Source organism: Adiantum capillus-veneris, chromosome 10, assembly GCF_014529385.1.
Source record: "Adiantum capillus-veneris isolate H3 chromosome 10, ASM1452938v2, whole genome shotgun sequence".
Classification (NCBI taxonomy): Eukaryota; Viridiplantae; Streptophyta; class Polypodiopsida; order Polypodiales; family Pteridaceae; genus Adiantum; species Adiantum capillus-veneris.
In genome coordinates this window covers 14584687-14606969 of record NC_140940.1, presented here as the reverse complement: position 1 = coordinate 14606969, position 22283 = coordinate 14584687, and the positions used below count along the sequence as shown (strand labels likewise).

The window sequence follows — 22283 nt, the reverse complement described above, 5'->3', positions numbered from 1 at the left end:
CATCTATCTCTGTGTACAGATATGGCTAGTACGCTAGAGTTCCACTCCTACTTTGGGTGAGAGGTACCCACTTTACTTTTCAAAAGTGTTTCACATAGTCTACCTAGTGCTTGCCCGTGAATGGGATTTGGTAGATACACTAGCATGTGAGAGGAATTTTGAGGAACTAGAATGATTAATACGTCTCTTGACCACGAATGATCCATACTTAGTACAGGACGTCTCTCCGATTGCACAAGCTTACCCTCTTGACCAAAATGATTATAGACGTCTACTGACGTTCTTAGTGAACATTTGTGCCTCTAATGATGAGGAAGAGTTACATGATTACACAGATGGCACGTATGGTCTCACGGATGAACTTTGTTTTTCTCGACAATGACGAAGATAGGGGTTTAGACTTAGGGCTACCCATCCATCTTTTCAATATCTCTCTAGGGGGGTGCAAATAATTAGGTTAGTGTTCCTTATGTTGTTTGATTGTGTTCAATAAAGGTTGGTGCATTTTTCCACTGATGTGCCTCCTAGAGGTATTCCTTGTGTTTTCTAATGTGTACAGGAACGCGTTGCCATTATTAAGGTTTTGAACTTTATGAAATCCTTCTCTCGTTCACTCTTCGAATCGAGCGTGATCATCAACACGAACAGGTGTTTCTTGTCCATTAGCATTGCCTCTTGTCTTCGTTTTTTGCATCACTTTGGTTTCATGTGCTTCGAGCATGCAATCACTCAAGTCTTTTGGATGAGGGTGAGGGCCAAACACACTTTGATAGTGTGAGGGAAAAGTATATAATCTCACAAAACAAAGAATACTTTGGATGCTTATCTATACTATTAATAAAGTTGGGAGGTTTTCGACAACCCTCCTTGGCCACGCGTCATGCGTTGGTTGATCGGGCGAGTGTGGCCTGTAACCGAGCGGCACAAGCACTCAACACTAAGAGAGAGAAAGAGAGAGGAGGCCAAACCTTGTCACTCTCGTACACGGGGTCAATGAAGGGGGATCTAAGGCCCAAATTTGAGGTGCAAAGCGGATTTGATCTCAGTCGTCTCATCTTTGGTGAACTCGAGGCAAAAATGGCACCCCGAGTTCACCCCTGTTCACTCGCCTCGCGGAGTGTGGATCGAACCCGAGTTCTCGGTTGCCACACAAATGTCTTACCACCACGCTAGCACGTGTCGTTGCCTATGCTGACATGGCACATGATCACACCTTAGTTTATCCGTCCCTAATTCACCCCCACCTAGTTCACCCTAGTTCACCCCAGTTCCGATGACTGAGATTAAACCCGCCTCGGCCCCCCCAAAGTTGAGCCCTAGATCCCCTCTGAGCCATATGATCGTGCCATATAGTGACGAGGGAGACAAACTAGTATTTCATGATGAAAATCTATTTATGAAGGCATGTGTATATTTCAAAGGGTCCTTAAAAGGAGAACCAGTGGTACCACTCTACTTTTGGGGGCATTTTTGGATCGTCCGCTAGACGCACGTACACCATCTTGTATCACTAGCCACGCGTTGGTCTGAATTGGAGCAGTTCTTTCTTGAACTCAGTCGTCGTTATGCCTCGACAAGACCCGTCTTTTTGAGGTACAAAACATGCCATGCGCGCAGTGGCGCCATAGCCACGATCTGTCAAAGAGATGGCGCAATTGTGCCTCAGCTTGGCGTCAGTGCATTGGTGGACGAAGCTGCGCTCCTCAAGGTAGCTTCGTCTTGTCTTCCCCGGACATCTTGTACTCGCTAGCTGCCCTTGTTGCGGACCCTTCATCTTGACAGGGACAAACAGAGGCTTAACAACAATGAATCGCAGCAAGAACAACAACAAACCTGATGAGGAGGTACCCGATGAGTTCCGTTGCAAGAGGTCTGACGGAAAGCAATGGAGGTGTCCTGCTCGGGCAATGGAGAATAGAACGCTGTGCGAGAAGCATCACAATCAGGCAAAGAAGAGAACAAGTGGAGGGGCTGCAGCAGCGAGCTCCTCTCCAACAAAGAAGTTGAAACTCTCAAACAGCAATGATTCTTTGAGAGCTTCTGAGGGCAGAAACAAGCCATCTAACAGGCAGTTGCCATCAGAACTTGCCATGCAGGCTAGGCCTAAGCCTCCAAAGAGCCAAAGTGCATCCCTGCCAGCAAGTACAGATTCCAAATTGCTGAAGGATTCACCTAATGCGGGGCAGCCAAGAATGTCCAATGGTGCTCTGAAGAAAAGCAATGACGACAATGTTAGGATTTCCAGGTCTCCAAGCCTTGGGTCCTCTACCAAGGTGAGATCATGTGCTATTTACCATCGTCTGCTGTAAGCTCCAAGTGATGATGCCACTGGGCTCTTACTCAAGTCTCAAGTAGCAGTCAACTACCTTTTGTCAATCATTTTTATTTGTAAATGTAACATAGTTTAAGTGGGTTCATACATTCAGGACAAATTACTGCAACAGTCAGATACTGCGACTGATTCTGAAAGGGAACTACAAAGCAGAATGTGCCATCAGTGTCAAAGAAATGATAAAGAGGAGGTTATCCGCTGTCAGAAGTGTGGAAAAAAACGCTACTGTACACAGTGTATTGCAAGATGGTAAAGCCTTTTTCAAACTTGGACTTCAGTTTTTTTTACATCGTTGCACTCAAGTTTTAGTTTTCTAGGTATCCTGGGATGAGCGAGAAAGATTTCAGACTGGCCTGCCCATTTTGCAAGGGAAATTGCAATTGTAAAGCTTGTTTGCGGATGGTTGGAACAAACTTCCAATCCCTTGATAAGGTGATAGTTTGAACACCCTCACATGCAAGAATGGAGGTTTGATATTTGTATATTTGGGATTAGTATCCAGTGAAGTTTGTTCTTCTTTTTTATCGTTTGAGTAATGGAAAGGTTGGCAAGACCACTTTGATGTTGTTGGACTTTTGCAGCAGCAGCAGCAGCAGCGACTCAGCGATTCTGATAGGATCAAATATCTTAAGTATTTGTTGTCATATGTTAGACCTGCTTTGGAACAGTTACATCATGACCAGTGCCAAGAAGTTGACATGGAAACCAAATGGAGAGGTGAATGTTTATAGCCTCCTTTTCTGTTTGAAGTCTCTTCAAATCTCTTCAAACTTTGTTCCAAATTGATATATACGGAATGCTTGATTATCAGGAGATGCAAGCACACGTGTGGAAAGGTCTAAATTACTGAAAGACGAGCGCTTGTACTGGTAAGATTGTCACTTTGCTTTGAGAGCTGAAAACATTGAGCTGACAGTAGGACAACTTCTTTGAGCCTTTGATTTAACTTTGGTATAGGAAATTGAGCTTGCAATATTCAGAGATTTCAGTTTGTTTAATCTTTTGTTCAAGATATGGTCATGATGAGGCTGGGTAAATTTTTAGTCCATGACAAGTGACTACAAGGTCATCTTTCAAGGGGATAGATAGAATCATAGACCTTGGTCCCCTTGGCAAAAAGTTGGTTTGATAAGGATGATGATAAACTTTAATTTGGAGTCTGATTCTCCGTAAGGCATTATCAAGTTCTTTTATCAAGGCATTGCTTTGTGCGTGCCTGGACTGCTACTTTTTGTAGTGTTGCCGCCCCCCCCCCCCCCCAAGCGCCCCAAAAGGAAAAAACCTTACCCTTTCTTCTCCTCTCTTTCCGGATCTCATTCAAAGCTTACATATGAATGTTTTTATGACAGTGACAACTGCAGCACATCAATTGTTGATGTCTACAGAAGCTGCTCAACTTGTAGCTATGACTTGTGTTTGGCCTGCTGTCGTGAGCTTCGTCAGGGACAGCAGCCTGGAGGTGAAAAAGCAGGATCAGCTGAACAACAGTCTCATGTAAGAGCTAAAGGAATAGGTAGGAGCCTACAGAACACCTACAGATTACCTGTCTGGTGTGTCAATGAGGATCGAAGTATTCCATGTCCACCATCAGAACGAGGTGGATGTGGATCAGGAACTATGGTTTTGAGGAGAATCTTGAAAGCTGATTGGATAGCAAAGCTTGTAGTAGATGTCAATCACTTTCTAAAGACGGGCCCTTTGTCGCCCTTTTCATCCGACACCCATGATGCCCATTGTGATTACTGTGTTAGACTGAAGAAGGATTCAGCCCTCTCATCTGATGATTTGGAGGGTTCTTCACGGCGGGCTGCCTACAGAAATAGTCCTAGAGACAATCACTTGTACTGTCCAACAAGCCAACTCATCAAGAAGGAAGGCCTGGAACATTTTCAGAAACACTGGCTTTTAGGTGAACCAGTTATTGTAAGAAATGTTTTTGAGGGAACTACGGGCCTGAGCTGGGAGCCTATGGTTATGTGGCGTGCAGTTAGAGAGACCACAAAAAATAAGTTTGAGGGTGAGGCAACGTCAGTCAAGGCCCTTGATTGTCTCGATTGGTGTGAGGTATGCTGGGTTCCGCAGTGTTGTGATTTTGACGGGGTGTTGTGATTATGCTTATTTTATGCCAAATGTCCCGAAGTTGAATTCCTCTGTTTTGCAGGTCGAAATCAACATTCGGCAGTTTTTTACAGGTTATCTCGAGGGAAGAGCGCATGAAGGGGGTTGGCCTGAAATGTTGAAGCTTAAGGATTGGCCACCTTCTAGTTTTTTTGAAGAAAGACTTCCTCGGCACGGTGCAGAGTTTATCAGTGCCCTCCCTTTTCATGAATACACACATCCAAAGCATGGGGTGCTAAATCTTGCTTCAAAGCTTCCAGAATATGTAATGAAACCTGATCTTGGTCCTAAAACTTACATTGCGTATGGTATGAGGGAGGAACTCGGACGGGGTGATTCTGTGACAAAACTACATTGTGACATGTCCGATGCGGTAGGAAGAAGTTTTTCCCTAAGCATGGTTGACTTTTCTGTGCGAGCATAATATTTATTACTGATTTGGCTTTATGGTTTCTGGTTGAAGGTGAACGTGCTTGCCCACACAACTAATGTAAAGCTTCGCAAGTGGCAGAAGAGACGGATCACTACATTTCGATCCCTTTACAGGGAGATGTCTGCTTCAATGCCAGACTCAGAAAACGCAGAAAAGGAATGGCAAAATGGCAAGCTAGCAGCTCGTGCCTTTGATCTTGCTGTTCAGTCTGACATAGAGGATTTGGAAGCTTCTGGGGCTGCAGTTGCTGAGGCAGTAAGTTTTTGCCCCTTTGTTTGTATTAGTGAGTGGGGATCCTCTTAGCGGATTACACAGGTGGCACATGGTTTTTCAATCCTCAACCGCTGCCTTCTTCAGCCTTTTTCTCGTCTTTATCTTGCACGGAGCAGTTGTGTGGATTGCTTGGTAGCACATAGCCTCAAGAGCGTAATCATACTGCATTCCAAACCAGTGTGCAACTATTTCTTGTCAGAAATGATTCTCAAAGGAACTTCTTGTTCATGTTATCAAGCAACTTGAAAACAGATGTTTTTTTGAAATAGAAATGTTTGCATAAATACAAATGGTCAAATTATTTTGTCAGGTAGATTCCTATTAGACCCTTAGTAGAGCTGCAACCACTTAATTTTCTAGTGTGCCCCGGATAGCAAAGGTGGCTCCAAACCTTTTCTATTCATGGCCTAAGTTGGAGCTGACAAAAAGTAAAGGTGATTGTACTTTTTAAAGGGTGGAGAAAGTCATTTTAGTTTCACAGAAGAAACACAAATAAGTATTACAAAAAGGTGGCAGGCGTGGAATCACAAAGTTTCCAAGTGCAAGTTTTAAAGGTTGTTGAGGTGTAACAAGGAGAGGCAACGTTTTGTATGCTTTCATGTTTTGATTCTAGCAACAAATGTGGTAGCTTGTGTGCTAGTGTCACACGCATATCTTGGCCAGGTGCCATCTGGACTTCCTTTATTTATTTCAATGTGTGGGTAAGTCTAGGAAAGCCTAGGGAATCACATCAGGCAATTTTCCGAGCCTTTTTGAAGGGCTTGCATGGTGGCATCTGTCCATGAGGTTAGTATGTGGTGGTAGCTTGTGTGCTAGTGTTACACGCACATCTTGGCCAGGTGCCATGTGGACTTCCTTTATTTACTTCAATGCATGGGTAAGTCTAGGAAAGCCTAGGGAATCACATCAAGCAATTTCCCGAGCCTTTTTGAAGGGCTTGCATGGTCGCATTTGTCCATGAGGTTAGTACGCACAGTGCCTAGCTCTTACTCTTGTGGCTCAATGCAAAGTAGTAGTATTCCTTGAAGAGTTTTTTGGTACGATCTGTCTGCTAATAGCTGATACATAGCCGATTGCTCAATTAGCCTAGGGTTTAGTTGCAATGTGATTTCGGTGTCAAATTGCACAGTTATCATGAGGGTTATCAATCCCTCTGACCATCTCGGAACCATCTTCACTGAGAAAAGATAATCAATTGGTAGATCATCATGGACTCCTTTTGGTGCTTCCATCGATGTAGTTTTGGTAGACGGTTAGCTCTTTGATACTTGGGACCGTTTTTTACCACTATAGTAAAGTCAAATTGGCTCTCCTTCGAGATGCCTCCATACTGTGTTTTGTGCTCTTCTTTGCAGCATGCATGGCCCCTGGGTCAGTTAATTTGACAATTGCAGGCTCTCATGCGTGCATGTCTTTTTTTATGTTGCCTTGGTCCGGTCGGTCGCCTCATGTGGCCTTCAGTGTCCTTTGTCCACACTTGACCTTGTTTTTGGATTTAATATATGTATAGAGTTACCTGGAACGGGGAATGGGAACACAAACCGGCCGCCTGGAGCGGGGGAACGACCAATGGCCCAGTAAGGGAGGCATAAAAAATACCGAAACAGTGGAATCTTTAGCATTATGTGATTAAATACAAGTAATATTAGATGTCCTTTGATTCTACTAACTACAAATAATTCTATGTGAAGGCCATTTCAGCCTACTATGGCTTGAATGTGGTGGTGCATTTTCACTACGTACACAACAATCACTTGAGAGCTTGAAAGTTCAAAGCTGAGCATTGAGAGGAAGAGGGAGAGCGAGAGGGAAAGAGCTTGTCACTTGAGAGGGAGAGAGATACAAAGCTTGAAAGTTGAGAGGGAACTTGAGCCTTGAGAGGGAGAGAGCTTGAATGGAGACATGAAGTGGTTGGGGAGTGTTTGTATAAGTGGGGAGGGGAGGGGAGGGGAAAGGAAAGGGTCTTTTTAAAACGATGGTGTTTTTTGCCATATGTAGGTTATACTTCCCCTACTGTTCCGCTCCGTTCCGCCCATTTCATAATGGACCATTCTGGTGGCAGACTGTTTGTTATTACATGTTTGGACACTCCCAAGCGAGAAATCAATAGCAACACGAACCAAAAATTGCAAAATTAGTGAACTGAGAGAGAAATGAGATGAAATGTTATATTAACGTTTTCAAAAGGCCAAAATGACCTATGAGACCAGAGCGTTACAATGTGGTGGATCTGATACAAAGTCAGAGTAACAAAATGAAATGACAAAATGATAAAATATAAATACTATGAGATCCTAAGCTGGTAGGTGTGAATTAAGCAGCTAGCTTGGATAACTAAATCACTGTTGTAACCTTGGGCTATGGTGGGTGCCACCGAGGAGCCATGGCGAGTAAGAAGGCGTGCAGAGAAAAAACGAGAGAGAGAGAGAGAGAGCTCGACACCAGTAAAAATAACGCTATATTCTCTTCTTGTGTATTACTTGTAAATACTGACCTTACATATAAAGGGTAGCCTTGCCATGCATAACGTGGAGTCCAAGTGAAGTCACCTGCATGCTCCATAAAGGGAATTTCCCATAGGCTAGACACTCAAGATAACTGACCGAGGGCTTGAACCCAACAATCCCCCCCTCAAGCCCGAACTGGACAAGCAACTCATGATACCTCGAGTTTTTGGTGTACTCGTCAACCGTGAGTTTTAGGTTTTCTCACAACCAAGGATTTCTGGTTTATCCATAACTTGGTGCTATGTCTGTAACCCCCCCTTGAACAGATAGGGTGTAGGTCAAAAAAGTTAGCTACCAAAAATGGAGTTTTTGGTTCATTGCCAAACCTTGGGTTTAAGGTGTACCCAGTAACCTCATGAGAAGCGGTAAAAACAGGCTAAGAACTAACAAAAATTGGGAGGTCTTACCACTTAGCTGTGTGGTGGCAGCGTCTATAACCCGTACAAAGTTTTGTTATTATGGCATGACTGACATATGATGAAGTAAAAAGAGATTTGATTGGAAAGTTTATGATGGTTTTGATAATAGACAAAAGAGGACAGCTCTATGACACCAAAAGTGACAAAAATAGTTTTGAAAACTTGTACTATAGTCTCGAAGGAGATTCTTCTTCCTTCTGGCAATTGTCGATGTGTTCGAACATGTCGTAAAGCTTGCTTGGCACTAGGAACATGCCTATGCACCGCATGTATTGCAACTGCATGCATGTCTACACCTATCACAGGTGACTTGCTTATCACTTGAGCTATGAATTTGGATTTACCTCCTTGCTCTTCTTTGGCATCACTATCCAAAGCCAAGTTATTCACCCATTGATCAAATTCAACATCAATATTCTTACCATCATCATTAGACGGTTTCTTTTCAGATGTATCAAACGCTGCATGATGTTCATCCCTAAGAAAATCCTCCATGTTGTAGTAGTAGGTGTTTTGATTTGCACTAAAAACCACCTCTTTGCCGATTATCACTGCCCGATTATCAATGCTGAGCACCGTGGGTGTGAATGACCTCTAGCTTAGAGGCTTATTACCAAAGAAGGTAGCAAATTAAAAAAAAAACAAATTCTGTAGAAGTCGAATCGGCAGAATAGCGCGATTGCGTTTCGTGCTTCACCTTCTGCGCAGCGTTTTGATATGCGAAGCTTATGACTGCTAACTCCACGCGGTCCTGCCCGCAGTTGCCTGTGTCTTGAGAGGCTAGCCTGCCAGCTGATGCTCCCTTTTTGCGCAGCGTTTTAAAACGCTTTCGGTGGCCTTGACCTAGCGCTTGAAGAATTGCCGCCTTGCCTAGGGCAGGCTCTACAACGTTTCAAGATGCTATGTGTAGAGGTTCCTTTAAGAGAGCATCAATTGCCGATTTCTGTTTTGATATGCTGGCCTGGGCTCCGATGGTTCCCACCACCTGCAGCGCCTTGAGAACCTGGGGAACAAGAAGTCGGGTTGGGGATCAGCAACGCTCTGATACCGGTTGTTGTAACCTTGGGCTATGGTGGGTGCCACCGAGGAGCCATGGCGAGTAAGAAGGCGTGCAGAGAAAAAACGAGAGAGAGAGAGAGAGAGAGAGAGAGAGAGAGAGAGAGAGAGAGAGAGAGAGAGAGAGAGAGAGAGAGAGAGAGACAAGTAAAAATAACGCTATATTCTCTTCTTGTGTATTACTTGTAAATACTGACCTTACATATAAAGGTAGCCTTGCCATGCATAACTTGGAGTCCAAGTGAAGTCACCTGCATGCTCCATAAAGGGAATTTCCCATAGGCTAGACACTCAAGATAACTGATCGAGGGCTTGAACCCAACAATCACAAGTCACAAGAGATCAAGCATTGGTTGCTGGCGGATCTCATCAATCTCCTCCATGGTCAGCAGTCTGACCGGGCGTCGTGCATGTTGGGCCAAAGTGATCCGAATCCTTTGATGTAGCCTCCGTCGATGATGTGTAGTCCTCCGCAGTCGTGGGCGTCTGGATCTTCCTAACTCAGTCGCTCAGTCGATCAGTGTGCCTCTGGTGTGAGGCGACAAGATTTGCTGTGGTAGTAGCTCCTCCGGGTGTCCATTGTCTGCTCTAAAGAAGTTTGTGATGTGTCTCTGAGACTGGCTGGCCTCTCCTCTCATCATGCTCTCTCTGTGTCTGCGCAGCTCAAGCAGAAACAAACCCAGGCATCTTTGATCCTTGTACCTCATGACTTTGGAGAGTGGTCCAAAGCCCTCTCTGAACAAGCAATGGAAGCGGCCTCGTATCTGGTAATAGACGGGGCAGTGGTATGTGTAGTGTAATTGTCTCAGGCTCCAGGTCACACAGAGGGCATGTCTTGGCCTCTGCTGGTACTCTGTTGTATCTCCCAATCTCGGTTGTAGCTTGTGTGAAGATGTCGTATCTGGCCAATAGCACACCGTATCCCATGAGACAAGCGGGTGTCCATGTATCTGGGCCTCGTCGCAAAACCGTCCGCCGTATGCTGGAGAAGATGCTCTTTGTAGAAAGCCATCTGCGTGCCTAGCTCCTGTGCTGGCTGTATCCATGTCCTCCTGGTGTCTAGTCGGGTCAGGTCCTGGCGGATGAGCCTGGTGATCTCGGACTGTGTAAGAGTCAGGTGAAATGAAACTAGATTAATAATCAATTGAAAAGAGGCTACAAGAGTGCTCATATATAGGAGAGCTGGAGGTAGTACAATGTGTAGTACAAGTGTCCACATCACCTTCCACCTAGGCATCCACGTGTCCTAGGCCAACTAAGCATCCTAGTAGACTAGAGGTAATTTTCACTCATAGACTAAAGACCACAAAAACCCCAACAAGTCTCCCCTTGGACTTTGGGCTATAGTGGTGACAATGATGATTATGATGACTCTGACCGACTCCAATCCAGGAGTCCACTCCCATTCAAGAGCAATACATGATGTCTCCAATCCAGGAGACCCAACATCTCTAATCCAAGAGACACTATATCTCCCCTTGACCTAATGAGGTCAAATACCATGACTACATTACAAGGGGTAAAATATTTGTCAGAGTTTACAAAACGTCAGTGTAAACAATGTTGCTGCTGCCAACCTCTTCCTCCTCTTCTTCTTCAATCATATTTGCTGATGTCACAAACTGCTGACGTGTCAAAACCCTAAAGAATGGAGCCAACTTGCAGATGCCGACCGAGGGGCCTAAACCCTAAGAGAACAAGTAACAGAAGAAGAAGTCCTACCAACTTATCGGGACCCCGTTCGATGGGGTCCCAATGACAAAGGAAGTAAAATAACGCAGGACCCACATACACACACAAAACTGATGACGTGGCAGCTGTACAACAGATTTTCAAAAATTGTGTTGACATGATGATGTGGCAGGCTGTACGGATTTCCGCGTTTTGCGCTGTCTGATGACGTGGCAGGTTGTACGGATTTCCGTGATTTATGTGGCAGCTTTTTGGCTTTGCTTTTGGACCAGATGCTTTTGAGTTTGAAGGCTTTTCACTGTAATTGCTTTTTAGGCCAAGGGCCTTTAAATATGAGGTTAGGGCTCATTCTTTGGCATGCTTCCTGGAGAAGGTGCAGAGTCTGGAGTACTGGCTTGTACTGTGTTGATGCAATATAAAGAAATACCGAAAGGGGCACCAAGGTTTGGGGCCAATACTCTCTGGGGTGGAATTCCGCCACTCCGTGTCGCGTGTCGTCTCTCTCTTTCAGTTCAATTGTTATTGAAGTGTGAAAAGTCTGTTCAGTCTGTTCTTTGCTATTGGCACGTGGTGCCCGTCTTGTGACAGTGGTATCAGAGCATCAGGCGTGTGCTTTTTTAAAAGCATACTGGTCCTACAAAAGAGCAGACAGAGCTATTGGAATTTTATTTGAGGTATCTTCGCCTGCCGACCCGGACTTATCAACCACTCCCTGTAAAGTGCAGCGAAATGAATGTTGTTTTTTCTCAAGATGAGTGCTCCATAATGTGCTCAAGGTTCCTTTTTGTTCTTATGGAAGGGAGAGCCTTCCGTTCTTAATGAGAGAGTGCAATGAAAAGTGAATGGACACTGTGCGTGCAAGTGTATGAGACTGAGAGATAGAGAGAGAAGAGAAATACGACACCAAAGACGACGTAAAACCCTCCTCTGAAGGCCCCACTCGTTGGCGAGAGTGGTCTACGATTGATTGCACAAACTGGTACAAAGTGGATGCATGTGATTGATGCAAGTCTAGGCTAGATCGATGACGACGACGGGGATGGCGAGACCGATCTAAGGGCTGAATTCTGCTGTCCTTGTACTGCTGTCCAAAAACGCTGCTGGCTGAATTCTGCTACTGCTGAAAACGCAAGAGAAAACACTGATTTTGCTGGTCTTTATGGCTGAAAATCTGCTGCTGTCGTGAGGCTGAAATGGCTATGGAAAAAGCGGTAACTGCCTGCTGAAAACGCTAGATACTGTAGTCCTTTGGCGATAGAGTCCTGCTGATGGAAACGCTAGCCCAAAGGGGGGGGATTGTGGCGATCGATCCCTACTGAAAACGCTAGGCTGAGGTTGAGGATGGCGATGGACATCTGCTGAAAAACGCCAGCAAAGGGAAGGTCTTGCTTGAGAGGGAATCGCCCAAGGTTGGGAGTCTTACTGAGAGAGAGGGGGAACCTGCTGCCGAGGGCCTGTGTTCTCCTTGCTCATCTGCCAAATAGTGCTAACCTTGGTTTGCTTATATATTATCTTACCCAATTTGCCCTACGTAGTTCCCAACAAAAGTCACTTAAAATAATAAGTGAAAATTGTTAAAAATAGAAAAAATAGGTAAAAATACACTGGAAACTTCCCTTGAAGGATTCTGATGGGAATGCTTATGATCATGCTGTGTGCAACCAGAGGATATGCATCTACACTAAGTACCTGGGCATGCACGGTCTGCGAACAGACTCACAAAAGTGCCAGAACACTTCTAATCTAGACTGACTGGACTGACGGAACCCTTGTTATGAAGTAGCTTGTTCACGGACACATAGGGTTGGATGTGTCAGGTGACATCCCCTCCTTTTTAAAGTGAGGTACTGGTACCGAGTTGCATGGCTTCCTTGTAGTCTGCCAACAACTCTGGATAGTCTTTGAAAAACTCTTCGTCGACCCACACCGCTTCGTGGGTCCCTCGATCCTTGAACTCCAAAAGTATTGTCTCACTTGCTTCTTCGAACCATGTCGAAACCGATGCAACAACACTTGATCCGGCTCCATGACTTCAGCTTCATCGATGATCTCCGGTTCTCCTTCTTCCGAAATGTCCTTTGGAGGTGTTCCCTGAAACACTTTCAACCAAGAAACATGGAAAACGTTGTGCATTGACCATGAGTTAGGCAACTGCAATTTCATTGGAACCTCATTTATCTTTTTAATAACTGGAAATGGACCATACATACGAAAAGACAACTTGGGACACTTCTTTCCAACTTGCTTAAGACGTTGCTTCATGATTCTTAAATACACCCAATCTCCTTCCTTGATCGAAACGTCCTGACGATGCTTGTTAGCCTGTCGTGAATAAGATTTCCGAGCCTTGCCTTAGCCGAAGCTTCACACTCTCAGAAATCTCATCCAATGACTGACTTTCTGCATTGGCATCAGGCATTTGATTGACTGAGCGAGTCAAAAAAGATTGGAACGGACGACCAAAAGCTGCCTCATACGGAGTTCGACCAATGGCAGAAGAAAAAGACTCGTTCAAAATAGCCTGAACCAATGGGAGATAAAGAAATACCGAAAGGGGTGCCAATTTTGGGGCCTACAGGTTGTCAGTGTACGCTCGGAGCATTCTAGCTTTCGAGCCGTGTGTGTGTGCTTAAGTGTTAATTCCCGCTGCAAGTTACCTTGCTAAAGTGCTCTGTGTGTGTGTCTAAAGTAAAGAGTTTCGGGTGAAAGCCAAAGCCTACCACCCTATGGGCCGGTTTCACTGCTGCCTGTAGATTGTGTGCTACACTGATTTGGAAAGAGATGGTCAGCGACACAATAGCATGATCCACTGGCACCCTAACAGGTCCGGGCCCAACTATGAGATCTTGGATAGTAGATGAAACCGGCCCGTAGGGCGGTAGGCGTTGGCTTTCACCCGAAATTCTTTACTTTATACACACACACAGAGCACTTTGCAAAGAGAACCTGCGACGGGAGTTAACACTTGAATACACACACGGCTCAGAAGCTAGAATGCTCCGAGCAGACGCCGACAACCTGTAGGCCCCAAAATTGGCGCCCCTTTCGGTATTTCTTTATTCTTTAGGAGGGTAAATTACAAGGTAAGGTCCTGGGAATCCTTCACGTGTATCCACCTAGATACCATTTGATTTGGCCAAATTTCGGCAGCATAACAGCCCCAAAACTTGCGCGAAACCTATTCCCCTGTTGGAACTCGCTTGCACTGACGTATACCCTCTGATTCCTGTCCAAAAACAGTAAATTCAGCACGCTGTATTTACTGGTTTTTGCCCTGTTTTCAGCCCCAAACAGTCCCCTAACTGTCCTTTGCCAGTGGGGCACGATTCCCAATGATCCTGGCGTCCGTATGGTTGAAAAACAGTCAAATTACAGCGCATACACAGCGCTGATTTTGCACCTGTACGGTGAGGTTATGACCCTCACCAGTGCCTGCTTTGGAGCAGCAGTTAGCTACCCCTGTTCCTGCTCAAGGAGGCTCTTGCCTCAGCACAAAAGCATGAACCCACACAACTGTACATCAGTCAAATGAGTAGCCCTCTTGTGGGGCATCACATAACTGCACGTAGGGGAGAAAGAGAGCAGTATGTAGCGTGCGGGGCATCACTCCCGTCACCATACTGTACATAGAGGGCAAGGTAAGCATTCCATAGCTTCTGTACCTGTTGCAATCCGCCTGTGGCTGAAAATGGCGCCCCCTTTGATGATATGCAGCTCGTTTTTGCCTCCCAGAGTGGCAGAATCGCTCACAAGTTGACACGTCGCCCAGTTTCCGAGTTTGGGCTTTCCCTGCTAAAAATATCTCAACTGGTGCGTCAGTTGACTTCGCGGCAGAGTTGTAAAGTGTTCCCCTAGTCATACCGAAGGTAATGACGCGAACACATTTCGTGGCCCAAAATAGCAGTTCCCTAAATTTTAGGAGATGCTTCCGTTGGGCTCCCACTGGTCTTCTGACCATCTATCCTCATTGGGACCGCATCCAAAAATGCAATGTGGCCCAACTGTCGGATACTTTTGGTTGGTAGTCCCACCTTGACTTAACGCCTTAATTGAGTTCACTTCCTAGTATCCACCAACTTGCTAAGTGCGACGGGGGGACCTATATGATCTTGCTCTGAGCCTAGACATCCTCTTACCATACGAATTCCAGTGCCGACCACTTCCCGTCTGCGGGTGAATCTACCGTTCACATTGGCCATACAATGTCCGACCGTTTGCTACTTCAAAAAGAGGGTCTTAAACAAATAAAATAAACCCCATTGGAAAGAAACCAACAACCAAGGTTAACAGTTGCCACATCTCTGTGACATGGTTAATAACTGCCACGTCCTCGTGACATACCCCCCTCTTGAAATCGCAAACGTCCTCGATTGCATACCATAAATACACGCCACTGATGATCTTGTGCTATTAACACTCTTTTATCATCGTATGTATCCGCAAGAAAGGTCGTAACATACATAGATACAAATGACTTAATGAGGCCTTCATACTTTTGCCATTTCCATCTATGGCACTGAATTCATATGTACATTTGATGTACTAGCTCTATCATTACCCCTCCTTTGCACACGTTGGGTTGGGGCATAAGTAGGCTGTAACCCAAAGGCTTCAAGGTAAAGCTGCAATACATTTGGTGACTCTGACAGTTCATGCTCTTCCATCCACTTTGCATCCATAGGCGGATAGTTCTTGAACTTCACCAAATAGCGTCTTGCAACTTGTCCTTTAACTTTTCTGTCCTTATGTGCCAAAACTTGCTCAGGTACCAGGATCTTATCAAGTTCCTCAACTTCTGGCTGATCCTCAACTGGCATATCTTCTGGCACATCACCCACGAAGGGTCTTAGAAGACTCACGTGAAACGCATTATGAATCTTCCACGCATCAGGCAATTTCAGCCTGTAAGCCACATCGCTGATCTTGTCAAGCACTTGAAAAGGCCCATAGTAACGCATGCTGAGCTTAGGAAACAACCGTTCCTTGCCCTTCATCTTCTTTAATCTTGCCTTTTCGAACCTTAAGAGAACCCAATCACCAGGTGATAGTAGCAATTCACGACGGCGACGATCAGCAGCCTTTTTCTGTTTTGCCCGAGTCTTCTCCAAGGCAACTTTAATCTTCTTATACATCTCATCCATGTTCTCAACATATCGATCTGCCTCAAAGATCTTGTCCTTTGTATGCAAAATGGGAGGAACCTTTTTGCCGCCTTCAACAATTTCAAAGGGTGCTTTGCCAGTAGACGAATGCACCGTATTATTGTACGCATACTCAAGCATAGGCAAATACTGTTCCCACTTGCCCTTATTATCTGACACATAGCATTTCAGCAGATCTAAGACAGTAGAATTGGCCTCTTCTGACTGTCCATCAGTTTGTGGATGAAACGAAGACGAGAACTTGAGCTAGTACCCATGTTCTCAAACAATCCTCTCCAGAACAAACTGGTCATGCGAGGATCACGATCACTGATAATCGATTGTGGCATACCATGGTACTTAAACACATTGTACATGAACAAGCGTGCCATCTGATCAGATTTTATCTTCTTCCTGACAGGGATAAAATGGGCCTGCTTGCTGAACCTGCAGATAATGGTCCATATACCATCATTCCCTGTTGGTGTCCTTGGAAGATCAAAGATAAAGTCCATAGCAATGCTTTCCCATGGCTTATCCGGAATCGGCAGTGGTTGTAACAACCCTGGTGCCTTTTGCCTGTCAAACTTGACCTTTTGGCAAACTATGCATGCTCGCACAAAGGCATCCACATCTCTCCTCAAGGTAGGCCAATAGAAGAACGTCTCTACCGCTTTAACTGTTGCATCAATGCCACGATGCCCTGCATACGGTGGGACATGACTCTCTTCCATGACCTTATGTCGCAGTGGCCTAGTGACACAAAGTCTGCCATGCATCATCATAAAACCGTCTCTGAGGAGGTAGTGCTCGTGATGTTGCCCCTCTTGTAACTGTTCAAAGATCCTTGCAAAATCTTCATCAGCAGTATACTGTTCCTTCATGTCATCTAACTCATGATGATAAGGAATTGACACAGCTGAAATTTGTGGCTTTCTTGATAACGCATCAGCCACAACATTCTTCTTGCCTTCCACATGCATAATCTGGAAGTGGAACATGGAAAGAATGTTTGCCCATCGCATATGCTTTTCGGATAACTTTGACTGTGTCAAGAAGTATCGCAAGGTCTGATGATCTGTTTGGACAACAAAATCAGCACCTAAGAGGTAGTGCTTCCAGCTAGAAAGCGCATGAATCACGGCCAAGAGCTCTTTCTCATAGACTTGCATAGTCCTCTCTGGCCCTTGCAAAATTCGGCTTTCATAGGCTACTACCCGTCCATCTTGCATTAGCACTGCTCCGATGCTACTGCCACACGCGTCACACTGGACCACAAATGACTTCCTGAGATCTGGCAGAACAATAACTGGATCTGAAGTCAACTTTTCCTTTAAGAGACTAAAAGCTGAAATCTCTTTTTGGGTCCATCTGAAAGTGACCTCTTTCTTTTGCAATGCGTGAAGAGGCGATGCTATCTCTGCAAAATTTCTGATAAACCTTCTATAGTAGGAACACAATCCCAAGAAGCTTCTGACATCGTGCACAGTCTTCAAGTCTGGCCATGTCTTGATAGCTTCGACCTTTGCGGGATCCATTCTAACACCATCCTTTGAGACTATGTGGCCCAGAAAGTGGATCTCTTCAAGGAAGAATTCACTTTTCTTAGGATTGACAAGTAACCTGTGACTGCGCAGCTCTTCGAACACAATGGTCAAGTGACGCCTATGCTCCTCTTCATTCTTCGAATACACAATCATGTCATCGAAGAATGTTCCAACAAACTGTTGATGCGAGCGGAAAATCCGGTCCATCATTCTGTTGAACGTGGCAGGAGCATTTGTTAGCCCAAACGGCATCACTAGAAACTCATAAAGACCAAATGTCGTTCTAAACGCAGTCTTGTGCACATCCTCTGGGCTTATACGAATCTGATGGTACCCACTCTTCAGGTCTATCCTGCTGAAAATTGCAGCACCCTCTAAACGATCGAGAATATCATCAATGCGAGGAATAGGAAACCTATTCTTGATGGTATTCTTATTCAACGCACGGTAATCAATACACATGCGCCATGAGCCATCCTTCTTCTGCACTAGGAGCACTGGGGAGCAAAAGGGTGAAGAACTAGGCTGAATCAGCCCCTTCTCTAATAACTCCTCAACCTGGCCCATAATCTCTTTCTGCTGCGCCGCACTAACCCTGTAGGGAGGTCTATTTGGTGGGCTACACCCTGGCACCAAATCTATCCGATGGTCCTCAGGTCTCTCTGGCGGTAATTGCGACGGTAATGAATCAGAAAAACAGTCACTAAACTTTTGCAAAAATGCTGACCTTTCTTTATCTAACACAGATAAATTTGACTGATCCCTATCTGAGACATCACGTGCAAAAATCAAGTACACAGAAAGATGATTCTTTATTACAGAAGTGATAGCAGAAGCAGATACAATAGGGACTGACTCTCCTTTAAGCTTTACATCCAAGATGTGAGTTTTGCCCCTATGCTGTACAGTGATCTTTTTGTTGTAGGCATCCAAGACTCCATGCACTCGGAACATCCACGGGATCCCCAACAAGGCGTCACAACCTTCCAGCGGCATGATGTAAAACTCTTCAGTGTCCACATACGACTGAATATGCAGACGCAGTTTTCCAATGATGGGAGTAACACACTCTGAGTGGCCAGGACATGCCAACCCTGCCTCTGCTGTGTACCCCATCGCTTCAGCTTTGATGCCGAGCTTCATAGCTAACTCTGGTGAGATAAAGTTGGCTTTGGCACCTGGATCAAAGAAGATGAGTGCCGTCTGATCCCTAACTTTACCCCATGCCCTGCATAACTCACTGGCATCTGTGCTGGGCCTGTCACCCACCATGTCTGGCACTAAACCTGCCGTGGGTTTAGGCTTCTTGCCTTTCTGGTCTTCTTTATCCTCTGAGTCAGCTGGCCTTTTCCTTTGTGGACAATTAATAGAAAAGTGACCAGGCTGCTCGCATATAAAGCATTTGTTCTCAGCCATTAGGACCTTCTTTTCCTCGAGCGACTTGCGCACAAAAGGCTTCCTTTTCTGTTTCTTTGCCTGCGCTCCAGAAGTCCCGGCTGAATCCTTGTCTTTGGTGGCATGTTCTGACCCCTGTGACGCATCAGGAGCCGTTTTCACAAAGGGCTTCTTCGCTGAATTTTTCTTTTGCTGCCCTCCTTTATCACTGCTCGGAAATCCACTGTCCTCTCCTTTCAACAAGGCAAGACCAGTGTTCGCAACTTCCATAAGCTGAGTAAGGGTAGCCACTCTATTCTTTGTACAGTAATCGCGAAGCCCTTTTGGCAGCCCACAACAATACTTCTCTATCTGCTCTGTCAATGGCACAAATCTGTAGGAGGTCACTGAGAGTAATGCTTTACAAAACCTCCTATTGTACTCCAGCAAGCTCTTGCACGAAGCTGAAGTAAGCTGGTGCCAATCTGTTAGGACATCGGCTTCAAATTCATTTGATAGCCAAGCAGATGCAAACATTTGCTTGAAGTAAACCCAAGTGGCGGGTGCCTGTCCTTGCATTAACAATGTCGTCCACCATGTAAGCGCATTGTCCTTTAAGAAAGTGGCAGCTTTCCTAACCTTCGAGGCCTCTGTAAAATTCCCTCCCGCATAAGCTGTATCAAACTGCTGGAGGAAAGTGAGTGCCTTAGTCTTGTCCTCGAAACCACTGAAGGTACTGAACTTTACCGCTGCACCACCTTCTTTGTAAGCCTTCGGCTTCTCTAGTGCCCCCAAATTGTCATACGGAATGGTCTGTAACATGGGCACTGTACTAGGCATGATCGGCACGTGTTGGCCATTCACATTTTGCGTCAGAGGTGCGATATCTAGCTGCTGTCCAGAAAAACCAGCCATGCCAAAATGACCCTGTGGCACCCCAAACTGGCCCTGGTTGCCGTGGAAACCTTGCTGCATGCCGATAGTACCATACATGGGGTTTGGCATGATGCCTTGCATACCCCCGAACACTGTTCCTGGCATGTACGGCTGACTTCCAGACGCATAACCAGCCATACTTTGGAACACTGATCCACCCCCGAAATACCCAGGATGTACCGTGGGTGGTGGAAAAACTGAGTGCATAGCCTGGTATCCAGCTCCCTGTCCATTCAAGACAGCATGCTGGCTCTGAAAGGTGGCGGGCTGAACTGGCATAACCTGTGGAATAGGCGTTCTAGCCACCTGTTCAAGCACGGGAGGAACCTGCTTTGGAGCCCCTGACTCCGCAACATGCGAGTGTTCCCTTTCCTCCTGCGCCTCATGAAGTACCTGGGCTTGAGCTTCAACAAGCTCCGTACGCGGCGTAGGTTGTCTATTTTGCTGTTGCACTGGTGGCGCTTGCAAGAATTCCATAAACCTCGGATTCTGCACCAGTTGCGAAAAGACATTCACCGCGGCAACTAACTGAGTCTTAAACGCATCATCCTCAAGTTGCCCTGTCATAAAGCCCTGTACTACTGGAGGGACATTCACGTTGACAGGAGGTACAGACTGACGTGGCCGTGAGCTCTCGCCAATCTCAAAAACCATAGGAATCTCCTGCCTCTCCTTTGGAGAGGAACCCTCTTCCATAATTCCCGCGTTCTTGCACTGTGTGTCTTTACCCTGAACAATCCAGGCTCACTTTTTGAGGAAAAAGTGATTGATATCCCGGCAATGGAACCATGAAACCGGCCCGTAGGGCGGTAGGCGTTGGCTTTCACCCGAAATTCTTTACTTTATACACACACACAGAGCACTTTGCAAAGAGAACCTGCGACGGGAGTTAACACTTGAATACACACACGGCTCAGAAGCTAGAATGCTCCGAGCAGACGCCGACAACCTGTAGGCCCCAAAATTGGCGCCCCTTTCGGTATTTCTTTATTCTTTAGGAGGGTAAATTACAAGGTAAGGTCCTGGGAATCCTTCACGTGTATCCACCTAGATACCATTTGATTTGGCCAAATTTCGGCAGCATAACAGCCCCAAAACTTGCGCGAAACCCATTCCCCTGTTGGAACTCGCTTGCACTGACGTATACCCTCTGATTCCTGTCCAAAAACAGTAAATTCAGCACGCTGTATTTACTGGTTTTTGCCCTGTTTTCAGCCCCAAACAGTCCCCTAACTGTCCTTTGCCAGTGGGGCACGATTCCCAATGATCCTGGCGTCCGTATGGCTGAAAAACAGTCAAATTACAGCGCATACACAGCACTGATTTTGCACCTGTACGGTGAGGTTATGACCCTCACCAGTGCCTGCTTTGGAGCAGCAGTTAGCTACCCCTGTTCCTGCTCAAGGAGGCTCTTGCCTCAGCACAAAAGCATGAACCCACACAACTGTACATCAGTCAAATGAGTAGCCCTCTTGTGGGGCATCACATAACTGCACGTAGGGGAGAAAGAGAGCAGTATGTAGCGTGCGGGGCATCACTCCCGTCACCATACTGTACATAGAGGGCAAGGTAAGCATTCCATAGCTTCTGTACCTGTTGCAATCCGCCTGTGGCTGAAAATGGCGCCCCCTTTGATGATATGCAGCTCGTTTTTGCCTCCCAGAGTGGCAGAATCGCTCACAAGTTGACACGTCGCCCAGTTTCCGAGTTTGGGCTTTCCCTGCTAAAAATATCTCAACTGGTGCGTCAGTTGACTTCGCGGCAGAGTTGTAAAGTGTTCCCCTAGTCATACCGAAGGTAATGACGCGAACACATTTCGTGGCCCAAAATAGCAGTTCCCTAAATTTTAGGAGATGCTTCCGTTGGGCTCCCACTGGTCTTCTGACCATCTATCCTCATTGGGACCGCATCCAAAAATGCAATGTGGCCCAACTGTCGGATACTTTTGGTTGGTAGTCCCACCTTGACTTTACGCCTTAATTGAGTTCACTTCCTAGTATCCACCAACTTGCTAAGTGCGACGGGGGGACCTATATGATCTTGCTCTGAGCCTAGACATCCTCTTACCATACGAATTCCAGTGCCGACCACTTCCCGTCTGCGGGTGAATCTACCGTTCACATTGGCCATACAATGTCCGACCGTTTGCTACTTCAAAAAGAGGGTCTTAAACAAATAAAATAAACCCCATTGGAAAGAAACCAACAACCAAGGGTAACAGTTGCCACATCTCTGTGACATGGTTAATAACTGCCACGTCCTCGTGACAGTAGAGATGAGGCTTGGTTGTGTCATGACATAATCCACTGTGCTGGCTCCATGTTTGTGTGGAAAGCATGTGAAACCTCCCGTAGCGGGAAATCTTTGTAGGCCATTCAAGATGGCCAATCCATGTGCAGTCCCCATGTCTATCAAGTGCCGTCCATACTCAGTATGTTCTCCATCCTGTGATAGT

General features: G+C 45.8%; 1 protein-coding gene across 6 annotated transcripts in view; it reads left to right on the top strand.

The window, feature by feature from the left end:
* Positions 1-1495: 1495 nt before the first annotated feature.
* The window catches only part of LOC147448483 (lysine-specific demethylase JMJ27-like), a 102443-nt gene continuing 81655 nt past the window's right edge, over positions 1496-22283 (top strand). For 4 of the 6 annotated variants that reach the window (XR_015189353.1, XR_015189356.1, XR_015189355.1 and 1 more), the window contains exons 1-8: positions 1497-2273; positions 2427-2581; positions 2650-2764; positions 2914-3049; positions 3144-3201; positions 3682-4396; positions 4494-4823; positions 4914-5138. Coding sequence is in view for 2 of the 6 variants with exons in the window: in XM_086521073.1 (XP_086377199.1) it covers positions 1806-2273; positions 2427-2581; positions 2650-2764; positions 2914-3049; positions 3144-3201; positions 3682-4396; positions 4494-4823; positions 4914-5138 (2202 nt within the window). In the remaining 4 variants the exon portion in view is untranslated. Of the gene's footprint in view, positions 2274-2426; positions 2582-2649; positions 2765-2913; positions 3050-3143; positions 3202-3681; positions 4397-4493; positions 4824-4913; positions 5139-22283 lie in introns of all 6 variants that reach the window. The other 2 variants (XR_015189354.1, XM_086521074.1) reach the window with 2 other exon arrangements.